Source organism: Bufo bufo, chromosome 3 (assembly GCF_905171765.1).
Source record: "Bufo bufo chromosome 3, aBufBuf1.1, whole genome shotgun sequence".
Taxonomy (NCBI): domain Eukaryota; kingdom Metazoa; phylum Chordata; class Amphibia; order Anura; family Bufonidae; genus Bufo; species Bufo bufo.
In genome coordinates this window covers 53561824-53574217 of record NC_053391.1, presented here as the reverse complement: position 1 = coordinate 53574217, position 12394 = coordinate 53561824, and the positions used below count along the sequence as shown (strand labels likewise).

The following is a 12394-nucleotide window of genomic DNA, read 5'->3' as shown; positions in this document are numbered from 1 at the left end:
ATGCAATTATCTAGTCAACCAATCACATGGCAGTTGCTTCAATGCATTTAGGTGTGTGGTCCTAGTCAAGACAATCTCCTGAACTCCAAACTGAATGTCAGAATGGGAAAGAAAGGTGATTTAAGCAATTTTGAGAGTGGCATTGTTGTTGGTGCCAGACGGGCCGGTCTGAGTATTTGACAATCTGCTCAGTTACTGGGATTTTCACGCACAACCATTTCTAGGGTTTACAAAGAATGGTGTGAAAAGGGAAAAACATCTAGTATGCGGCAGTCATGTGGGCAAAAATGCCTTGTGGATGCTAGAGGTCAGAGGAGAATGGGCCGACTGATTCAAGCTGATAGAAGAGCAACGTTGACTGAAATAACCACTCGTTACAACCGAGGTATGCAGCAAAGCATTTGTGAAGCCACAACATGCACAACCTTGAGGCGGATGGGCTACAACAGCAGAAGACCCCACCGGGTACCACTCATCTCCACTACAAATAGGAAAAAGAGGCTACAATTTGCACGAGCTCACCAAAATTGGACTGTTGAAGACTGGAAAAATGTTGCCTGGTCTGATGAGTCGCGATTTCTGTTGAGACATTGAAATGGTAGAGTCCGAATTTGGCGTAAACAGAATGAGAACATGTATCCATCCTCTGATGGTTACTTCCAGCAGGATAATGCACCATGTCACAAAGCTCGAATCATTTTAAATTGATTTCTTGAACATGACAATGAGTTCACTGTACTAAAATGGCCCCCACAGTCACCAGATCTCAACCCAATAGAGCATCTTTGGGATGTGGTGGAACGGGAGCTTCGTGCCCTGGATGTGCATCCCTCAAATCTCCATCAACTGCAAGATGCTATCCTATCAATATGGGCCAACATTTCTAAAGAATGCTATCAGCACCTTGTTGAATCAATGCCACGTAGAATTAAGGCAGTTCTGAAGGCAAAAGGGGGTCCAACACCGTATTAGTATGGTGTTCCTAATAATTCTTTAGGTGAGTGTATGTATTATAGAAGTAGAGAAATTGAAACTTGGAAATTTGCAAATTTTTCAAAATTTTGGGCAAATTTGGTATTTTTTTATAAATAAAAATGAAATTTTTTGACTCCATTTTACCAGTGTCATGAAGTACAATATGTGACGAAAAAACTATCTCAGAATGGCCTGGATAAGTCAAAGCGTTTTAAAATTATCACCACGTAAAGTGACACTGGTCAGATTTGCAAAAAATGGCCTGGTCCTGAAGGTGAAAATGAACCAGGTCCTTAAGGAGTTAACCACCAGCATGTTATCATGGAGGAGAGCCCTACTTTCACCTATTCTCAGTGGTTGCACTACCAGGGATCTAGGGAGGCCTCTCAGATTTTTGCGCACTGTGTCGCAAGCCATAGTATCTCTGGCAGTTATGGACCTGAATAGGGGTATGCTGGTATAAATAATAGTTATCCACATAGAGGTGGTAACCCTTATCCAGCAGTGGGTGCAGTAACTCCCACACAATCTTCCCACTAACTCCTAGAATGGGGGGGCATTCTGGGAGTTCTATCCGGGAATCTCTACCTTCATAGTCGCGGAATATATGGGTGTACCTGGAGCTACTCTCACAAAGTTTGTATATTTTTATGCCATACCTTGCCCGTTTGCTAGGCAGATACTGGCAGAATCTAATCCTTCCTTTGAACAGTAAAAGGGACTCATCTACACATACATTTTTATCGGGGTTGTACACCTCAGCAAACTTGGTGCTGAAGTGGTCAATGACAGGCCTAACTTTGAACAGACGGTCAAATGTTGGGTCGTTTTGGGGTGGGCACTGTGCATTGTCATTGTAGTGTAGGAATTTCCGAATTGAATCAAATCGATTCCGGGTCATGGTCTGACTGTAAATTGGAGTCTGGTAGAAAATGTCTGAACTCCAAAATTGCCTAATAGTTGTTTTTTTCACAACGCCCATATGCAGCACGAGCCCCCAAAATATCATCACCTCTGCTGCACTTACTGGGGTCCAACCTAGGGGTCTAGCATTTGGTGAAGTAGGGTTCTGGGAAATAAATTGCTTGGCATATAAATTTGTTTGGGTCACCATCAAATTTCTTAAATCTTCGGAGAAAAAGATTTTGAAAAAATTAATTTTTGTGAAGCCCCTGCACACAATGGAGCGTTGTTCCAGCCAATAGCAGCGCTGGCAGGGGACCCAAAACACTCCAAGGTGATCGGTGCTGACTTGTTCAGCAACTGCCATCTCCCCTTGACCTCCTCCCGACCATTCCTGATGCCTTTGACAACTTAATGCGCTGCGATGTGCCGGTCTCATTGATCGGCCAATCGCAGCGATCCCCCCGATCGTTCCCCAGAGCCCCGCGGACCTTGCGCCGCACAAGTCACATCCGGTTGCGCCGTACATGTATGGCGCTGGGCGTTAAGGGGTTAAAGACTATGTATACCTTCTGAGGCAATTTTTGTCTATCATTACATTTTATTCATTTTTGGCTAAAAAAAATATTTTCAATTGGCCTTTATTAAAAATATTGAGCCGCTCTGTCACAAAGGGTTAACTGTTTTTCTATCTGTGCGACTGATAATGTCATTTTCACTTTGTTCTGGTCAACTAATAAACCTCTAAACTACTGAAAGGTCATAAACACTTATTTAATGGTCCTTTTACATGGGACGGGGATCTAGCAGATTGTTGGGAACAAAGCGTTCCTTCCTGACAATCTGCTGATCGCTAGCGGAGGAGACCGGTGCATTTACATGCATCGATCTCCTCCAGAGTATGGGGAGGAGCAATCGCTAATGCCATCGCTCGTCCCCATACAGACTCGTTGTTTCCCAGCAGCAGATCATGTTTACACAGCACAATCTGCCACCGGGAAACAATAATCTTTTGTGCTGCACCGCCACATCATTGCTAACGAGCGTTACTAGTAATGCTGGTTAGCAATTATCTGTTTAATTGTCGGCCCGTGTAAAGGGCCCTTTAGCCACATTCTTATCAGTAAGATAGGAACTGAGCTATAATGAGTGTTTATAATGTCAGAGAGCAGAGATAAGAAACCCAACTGATGGAAAAGAGAGAAAATACAGAAGTTGCTACTTGAGCATCTCAGCCCTGTACAGAAAAAAGAGCTCCAATATTTTTTAATAAAGACCAATTGTCTCAAAATGAGTACAATACAATAATTAAATAAAACTGGGAGATGAAGGTAGCAGAGTCCATGTGCTCTCTCTCCTTGGTCCTCAGAATTCAGAGACTAACAAATCTCTGTTTGATTGCTGCAATATCCACAGCAAGAGAGAAAAAAGACAGAAAGTAGAAGGCTCAGAAATCTGCAAGGCCGAGCAAGAAGACATTGACAGCAATTCAGATTTTTACTGCCATCGAGGGATTACAATTAAAACACCCTACACACTTAAGGAATGACCCAGCCAGTGGTATCATTCTACCTGTACGCCACAGTGTGCATTACAGACATAATTGTAATAGTACAGTCGTCTGCTGAGATTTTAGATGGAGAGCCAATAGGGCCATCATTTCTATTCTTGTCTGAATCCATACACTGCTATCTGGGAGAGAATTACACTGTGTACAATTGGAATTTTGTTTTGCTATAGTTGGATGCACTGCTACTCCTGTTTTGCCCTACAGTAAAGAGATATGTTTATTCTATTTAATCTGTTCTGGTTACTGAATTTTGTGCTATACACTGGCCATTGCACTTTGCACTCCAAACACCTAACATCAAGGGCACCCCAGCTACCATCAGGCAGGAGCCATAGAATTAAAGTGTGCTCCAAGGGAAGAAAGGGTGCCCTCTCCTTATGTTGCACTGGCCCTAGGGAACAACGGTGAGAGGACAGCCACCAGTGCTTTTCTGCTATGGATTTCCGTAGCAGAATGCATGACGATTCAGCAGCAAAATCCACAAGTTGCATGCAAATTTTGACACCGATATTACTAATGCATTGCAAAGGGGGAAATCCATGGTGCAAATATGGTTATGAGCTGGCGGTGCTGCAGTTAAGTACCGCGTGGCCGTACGTGCTGCAGCTGGCTCTTGTTAACGAATGCGTGTCTGTGTCTGCATATTATTTTCATTAACAGTGACCGCCCAACAATCCCTAACAGGGAAACACTACCAGTAACAGACTTTCACCTCGCCACTTTTTTTCTGCATATCATTTTTATAACAGCAATCCCTAACAGGGAAATATTACAAGTAACAGACTTTTACCTCGCTTCATTTTTTTTTTTCCTTACATTTTTTATGACTTTTTCTTACTGTTACTGATCACATGGGATACCTACCCAGAGTAACAGCAAATGATTGAAGGTGAACTCTGTGCTGAATGACTATACCTGTACCCCCACTACTGCAATTGCATTTATATATTTATATTTATATATTTATATATTTTTTACCCCTCATTTTAACTTTTTATTTTTTCCATTGTGTTGGTTAATCCTCCAACTATCATGCTTTTATAGGTGATCACTATCACTGATCACTACATTTTAAATCAAATTTATGCACACAATCCCCCCCCCCAATTATATCATTTACATCTTATTAGTGATATTGATACCAAATAAATACATTTTTACCCATCAACTTGTCTACATTGCTCTTTGTAGTGTAATACCAGGTGAAGAGTGCCGGTTTTCCACATACAATTTATTGCATATTCTTCCTTCCTGATTGGGTGAATCAGTCAAACCTAGAGCACCTACACATTGTATTGGCCAGGTGAGCCACCAGCAACCCCGTTTTTTGTTAAAAATGCAGGCTTCGTTAGTTAAAAAGAGCCAGCTGCGGCCTGCACACGACTACAGCGCAGCCGTATCACAACCAGATTTGCACCGCATCACAACCATGACACTATCTCTGGTTGCATCCTAAAAGAGGCAAGGAATTGAAACAGCTTTTACTTAATATGATTATGTTAATGACAACATAATAAATTGAGCTTTAATTAGAATAAATTGGGCAACCATTTTATCGTGAATGGGTCATACAGTGAAAGTGTATTCCCAAAATAGCAGAGAAACGGTAGATATAATTAACACTCTTAGCCCCATTATTAATATCCTCAATTTACCTGAGTAAGAACTGATGGTGTTGATATGTGCCGTCCTAATCACCCCTACGCGGCTCCCCCGGCTGCTCTTCATACACATGCAGATACATATAGCAATTCCTGCAATCACTCCCATGATGAAGACAATACCAAACACTATTCCAGCTATAGCTGTGCCCCTGAAATAGAAAATATGGCATTATGTTATATAAGAATAACTAAATACATGTATTATAATAAAACATTGCCCTGAAGAACTGGGGTACCCCAGTCGTCGGTAACCACCGACCACCAGCACTTTTGGATGTAGCCTATGTTGATGTTGAATTTAGTTTGTACTGAAACTGTATTAAAACTCCCTTTAGCATTATCTGTACGTACTACCATGCTGTCTCCATGTCAAGTGGATTTAATGGCCGCCATTGGTTGAGCCGTGAAATTAGCGTCAGCACACGTGTGACCTGTTCATGTGATCAGTGGGGGGGCCCAGCAGTTGACCCCTGCAAATTAGACACTTATATCCTATCCTGTGATAAAGGATAAGTTGTCTTCATGGGACAACCCCTTTAAGCATAATCAGAGAATTGGACCATTTATATGTTGATGAGAACAACTGCTTAATATTATGAGGAATAAGGAAGGAAACAGCTCCCGAATGTTGCCTGTGGGCTGCAGACATCTTAATCCTGCGATAATTACTCGCTGGCGTTTTGCTGGTGCCAGCATTTCTGTGGTAAAAACAGACGTTTCTTGTCACTTCGCTCTTAAAAGTCAATTTGAGACATTGGTTGCCGTAAGTCAGAAAAGATTAAGTAAACCGTTATCGCAGCTGGTTCGGCTCCTTAAAGGGGTATTCCCATAATGTTACGGCATGTTGCTAGGATATGGCATAACGTGATGACCCAGTGACCTCTTCTTTCATTATTCTTCAGAATAAAGAAACTGATCACTTGCAAATCACGTGATTAAATGCTGAAGATCTGAAAACTATTAGTGACATAACTTAAAGAAGTTTTCTGGGATTTCCATATTGATGGGCTATCTTCAGGATAAGTCATCAATATGATATCGGTGAGGGTCCAACTACCGCCAACCCTGCCAAGCAGCTGTTTGAGTAGACTGCAAAGCTCCAGGGAGTGCGACGGCTGTGCTTGGTATACAGGGGCAGACTTACAACTTAAAGTGGCCCTGAAAAAGGCCTAAACGTGGTCTAACCAAATTGACAGAAGTTGGGGCAACACAACTAGGGAGGGCCAACACAAGTAGGAAGTATCAGCCATACCTCTTGCAGCCTGGGGCCTTAGATGCCTGTGTCATGATGTCATCTGCAAACAGCCTTATAGGCTTCAAGTCTAATGGACTGTTTCCTATGAAGGTGAATGGCAGGGCACGAATCCATGGCCTCCTGTGCCCATCACAGTATTCATTATCACCTTCCTGATAATGGTGAGAGAGTTGAATTGAGGAGGACACCCAGCCAGGTACTGTATATAAGTACGGTACCTGATGCTCCCATTGTTAATCAACGCTGGGAGTATCAGATTGTTAGGAGGGCTCAGGTGGCCCCCTGGGCATTGGTCCCCAGGAAAGTTTCCCTGTAGGGTTTATGGCCAGTTATCCCCCTGTTAGAATTGCAGATCAGCCCCATTCACTTGAATGGGACTGATCTGTGCCTAGGCCAAGTGACCGATAAATGTGACTTCACATGGCATAGTAAGAGGCCTAAGCACTCACAGAGCTCCGGAGCCTCTTCTTACAGCTGATTGGCACGGGTGCTGGGAGTCGAACTCCTGCCAATCTCATATTGATGACCTATCTTGAGGATAGGCCGTCAATATGAAAATCTCGGAAAACTGCTTTAAGGTTTCTAGGCTCAAATGTAAAATCTGCAACAGGCCTCCCATCTATCGCATGTCATTTATAACTTACAGCTATTCTTATGTGACAGTGGGGCTTTTAGATCACCAGGGCCCTGGTCCAGAGCTCCGAAAACATGGCGGATTTCTTCCTAAAATAGTGCACACTCATGTTTTGCGTGGTATTGTAGCTCAGTCTTATTCACTTTAAAAGAACCTGAACTGCAGTACTAGACACAACCAATAGATAGGTGAGGAGCTGTTTCTAAAAGAAAGCAGCCATATATTTTTTTAACCTTATGCAACTCCTTTAAACTGTATTTCCTACTATAGACTCCCCCTTTAATAATAATATAAGTAAATAAGAAAAATAACAGTACTTGAACAGAGATTTGTAGAAAGAAATGAGTCAAGGAGACATCACCGTATTACTTGGCAGAAAATCTGGCTGTTGTGGTGGCTTTAATGGCGGCCATACTGATGGTCACTCAGGTATAAGGCCTAATGTCTGTATGGGAGCATAATGGAAGCATATGGAGGTACAGTATGGATCCATAGGCTTCATTGTGTCTTTTTAGAGCTGTAGGTTGGGGGTGTACATTGTGCATGGCGTAAGTGATTCTCATAGTACATGACTATATCTTCAGCATCAAGAAAAATTTAGTATTTGATTTGGGAAAAAGCAGAAATATCTGCAGCAAAGTACGTAGACACATGGTAGTCATTAATTAGACCGGAGCTCCCTGCTGTGAATCCTTGTGTTCTCGGACAAATGACAGGGAACAGGACTTCCTTTTCTCTCAAACCACTAATTTGAGGGTGGGGCGGACCACCAAGACATCCAGCAAACCAGAGAAACTGGTTATCTCTTCTTTATGGTGCAGAATGAGCTCTGAGGGTTTTATTTAATGCAGTTTAAAGGGGTTGTCCACATTCGGGGTCCTTTTGCTTGACCTGACCCCCCCCCCCACATCACGGGACCTGCGGAGGGAAGCATACTTATCTGCTGCCTGCTGCTGGGTCCTAGCTTCTTCGATCCCCTGTGCCACTGATGTGTTGCGGTTGCACATATCAACATGCTGTTTGACTGGGGTTACATGTGGAGCTACAGCCAATGACTAGCAGCATCGGTGATGTGTCCGCCATGCATCATGTGACCCCTTTGATGTGACACATTGGGGTTACATCACAGCTGCGGCCGGATATTGGCTGCAACGGCATCGGTAACCCCCATCAAACAAGATGCTGACATCTGGGACCACAGCACGTCAGCGACAGCGAGTACTAAAGAACCTGGAACCCAGCAGCACGAAGAAAGCAAATATGCTTCCCTCCGCAGATCTGGCTACATTTTTGGTTGGGGTGTCAGGCCAAAAAGCCTCTGAACGTGAACAACCAAGGATGTCTTTTAGCGGCTTTATTCAGCTCTTCCCATTAAAGACACATACACGTTCAGCTGAACTTAGCATGCCTGTCTAAGGGGTGGTCAGAAGGAATATGGCCTACAGCTATTGAAGATGTATGACTACCTCTGGAAGAGAGTTAATTTGGTCCATCACTACAACACATGCATGAAGGCTACACCATAGAAGGACTAAGATCACATTGACTGCTTTGGACTGTCCTTTGTTCTTTGAAGGGTCCCTTGATATGAAAAAGGTTGTGCATGCTTTTTTTTTGCAGACCTGCTAAATGAAGCATACTTACCTGCTTCCCAACACCGGCTCCCGACTCCTACTCTCTACAGTCTCCACTGCTCTGCCTGGGTCCCTGGATGTAAACTTTTGGTTTTGCCCCGCTGTAGCCAATTGCTGGCCGTAGCAGTCACCTGCTATCTTTGTGTCATGTCAAATGGTCATGTGACATAAGAAGAGCAGGTCACCAAACTAGAAGTTTATATCCAGGGACCTTAGTGGATCAGTGGAGGCCGGAGATCAGAGGAGCCGGGAGGCAGCGTCGGGAAGCAGGTAAGTATGCTTCCCTTCGTATGTCTGCCCAGGAGGGGGGTAAGCCACAAACCCATATAAGAGACACCACTCAGAAGTATCTTCAAAACCACAGCCTGTTTATTCTCTGAGCAAAAGTGATGTTTCTACCATAACAGTCTTTATCAAACTATCCTTGTTAAAGACCTATTATGGTTGACTTTTCACATGGTGGGTGGATAAACACGATAGCTTTCAAGAGTCATATGAATGAATGATCTCCTAAACTGGATTAGTTGCTTGAAGTTTGGGGAAACTCAGACACCGGGAGACTCATATGCAGCCTGGAGTAGTAGGACTACATCTGCTGCTTCATCTTCTTTTCAGTCTACATTTGGAAGATCAAAGGTTGTCCATCTGCTGAGACCCGCAATAATCAGCTGTAAACTATGGAGGAACCTTGAGAGTAAAGGAAAATGTAGTGGATAATAGGAGTTGACACAACCGCAGCAAGGAAAGCGTGTCTTCTCAATTCATAGGTACACTGTGCATAGCACAAACTGGGAGAAAGGGGGAGACCATGTACAGACTTGAGTGTAGGGTTATCTGGAATTTTGATATTGATGGCCTATCCTCAGGCATCAATATCTGATTGGTGGGGGTCTGAATTCTGGCACTCCCACCGTTCAGCTGTTTGAAGAGGCTTGGCACTCTGGTTAGTGCTGCTGCTTCCTCACAGTTTACCAAGTACAGTGCCATACATTGCAGTTGTGCTTTGTATTGTCGCTCCGGCCCATTCACTTAAACCTAGGCCATGTGACTGATGAACAAGACATCCTTGGTCTCCTCAAACAGCTGACTCCCACCGATCAGATATTAATGACCTATCCTAAGCATCATCCATCGACATCACCCCTTTAAATGCACAGCACTGAGGTCTATCAGCACTGTAAGGAGGGAAAGAGAGGATTTTATAGATAAGTAAGGCCTCATGCACACGGCCGTTGTTTTGGTCCGCATCCAAGCCGCAGTTTTGGTGACTCGGATGCGGACCCATTCACTTCAATGGGGCCGCAAAAGTGTGCTGTCTGCATCCGTTGCTCTGTTCCGTGGCCCCCGCAAAAAAAATATAACATGTCCTATTCTTGTCCGCGCTTTGCGGACAAGAATAGGCAGTTATATTAAAGGCTGTCCGTGCCGTTTGAACGCAAACGGACGCCATCCGTGTTTTGCGGATCCACGATTTGCGGACCGCGAAACACACAACGGTCGTGTGCATGAGGCCTAATTCTAAGTCATCTTATTCTTCATGAATAAAAGGGTTAAATAGAAAGAAATATACACATGGCTTTACGTGCAAGCTCCCTAAAATTGTGGCCTTAATGTGCTGCTACCTTGCAACCATCTGTCAAATATGAGCTCATGTTGCTAGACCATAATAAAACAATAAGAACATATCAAACTTGCGGTATTTCTCATAATTTACCATGGCTCATGGGTGGGCCCATGGAGCCCTAGCTCAACGCGTTAAAACCCCCCCACTAAAATGCCCAATTACAAATGAAGCTCCAGTGTAACTAAGGTATTTTAATTTGTATTCATAATGCCCGAATACCCAATTCTACAAAATTTTGAGATTAGGGTGGTTATAAACATAGAGCAAAATAAATACATAAAAAATATAAATAATACTATAAAATGGTGACAAGTTCCCATGTATGACAGTGCTAAATTCCCCAAGCTGCTGACATTATGCGTGATAGGATATTTTGTAAATCAAGCAGATTGCTGCTTTTCTGGCACAAAATAACAGTAATTTACAGCAGTTTAATAAACAAAATGGGATTGGAGTCACTTAGTGCTGTGCAGCGGCGAATGCCTTGCCGTGTTATGCCCTGCTGTACGTTGCTGCTTACCTGACCTTTGTCTTCTACGCTTACTTGTCAGCCAGAAAAAAAATAAATTCTGGCAAACTATGTATCATCTATACATGGAATATTCTGCCAAGAAACCCGGTATAAAATGAGCTGCTTTCATTCAACTAATTAATTGTCCAAACTTAGCAAATTCATGTTCAGACTCAATTAGAATAAAATACAAGCTGTTTCAGATTATCTGGGTAGCATAATGTAGTCCTCTGATTTGTCATTGTGGCAGAAGATAACACCAGTGGGAGTTGAGAACCCTGTAGATTCCTAGAATGATGGAAGTGGCGAAATTAGATACCTCAGAGCCCCTTATAGTGGTGCTTTAAAGTTTGTGAACCCTTCAAAACTTTTTACATCTCTGCATAAATTTGATCTAAAAATACATCAGATTTTTACACAAATCCTAAAAGTAGATAAAGTTACCCAAATAAATTAAATTAGTCAAAAATATTAGACTTGGTCTAATTGAGAAAAATGATCCAATATCACGTTTGTGACAAGCCTAGCAGATAATTTAAAGGTGAAATTAGAGTCAAGTGTTTTTTACTATTGGGATGAAAATCAGGTGTGAGTGGGCGACCTGTATTATTTAAAGATCTATCTATGTCTGATCTTCACAACACGTCTTGGAAGTATACCATGGAACGAACAAAGAAGATTTCTGAGGGCCTCAGAGGAAGAGTTGTTGATGCTCATCGGGCAGGAAAAGGTTACAAAATACATCTGTAAAGAGTTTGTTGTCCACCAATCCACAGTTGGACAGATTGTATACAAATGGAGGAAAATCTGATGTAGTTTTAATTTAGCTCAAATTTATGCAGAAATGTAGAACATTTTTAAGGGTTCACAAACTTTCAAGCAACACTGCAGGTGCTGAGCATGGTTGGTCATAGGTTCTGACACCAAAAAAAAGCTCCAGCAAAAGAAAGCTCATGAGGTCTAATACAAGACATCACTTCCTGGTGGAATTAGTGAAATCTTCTCTGTTATTTCACAAACAAGCCATCAATAACTATCCCTAAACTGCTGTATGGGCACATGGCAGGGCTCAGAAGGGAAAGCAGATCATATGGTTTTAGGAGGCCAGATGTTTCTGAAATGGTTTTTCAGGTGCCATGTTGCATTTGAAGAGACCCTGAGATACCCCTACAGTGGAAATCCCCAAAAAGTGACTACATTTTGGAAACCACACAGCTCAAAGAAGTAGTGTAATGAGCACAGAAGGGCACAGAACCTCACTGCACACAATCACCAACTGAAATGGTGGCATGCAGGAAAGCTCCTACTATTCTGTATGCTCCTCTTGGGCTGCCATTGGCTGGTATAGCATACCAGCCAATCACGGCACCTACAGAGGATGCCAAACACTGGGGTCCCCTGTATAACCTTGGTTGTGATTGGTGCTGTTAAGCATCAGTCACCCAATTGGAGAAAACCTACATCCTCCTCACTGGCTTTTACAGGGAGGAAGCTGGTATTTGTAGCACCATACATGTACGGCACATTGTGCAAACGTCAAGCTCGCTGCACCATACGGTGTGCATCCTTAAGGGGTTAACACTGTCTAAAACAAGACTATCCTTGATGCCCATAGCACCCTGGG

The 12394-nt window shown here is 42.9% G+C and overlaps 1 protein-coding gene across 1 annotated transcript in view; it reads right to left on the bottom strand.

Moving 5' to 3' along the window:
- Positions 1–12394, bottom strand: part of CYYR1 (cysteine and tyrosine rich 1) — a 113869-nt gene that overhangs the window by 26740 nt on the left and 74735 nt on the right. The window contains exon 3 of the mRNA XM_040421769.1: positions 5104–5261. Coding sequence (XP_040277703.1) covers positions 5104–5261 — 158 coding nt within the window. The remainder of the gene's footprint in view (positions 1–5103; positions 5262–12394) is intronic.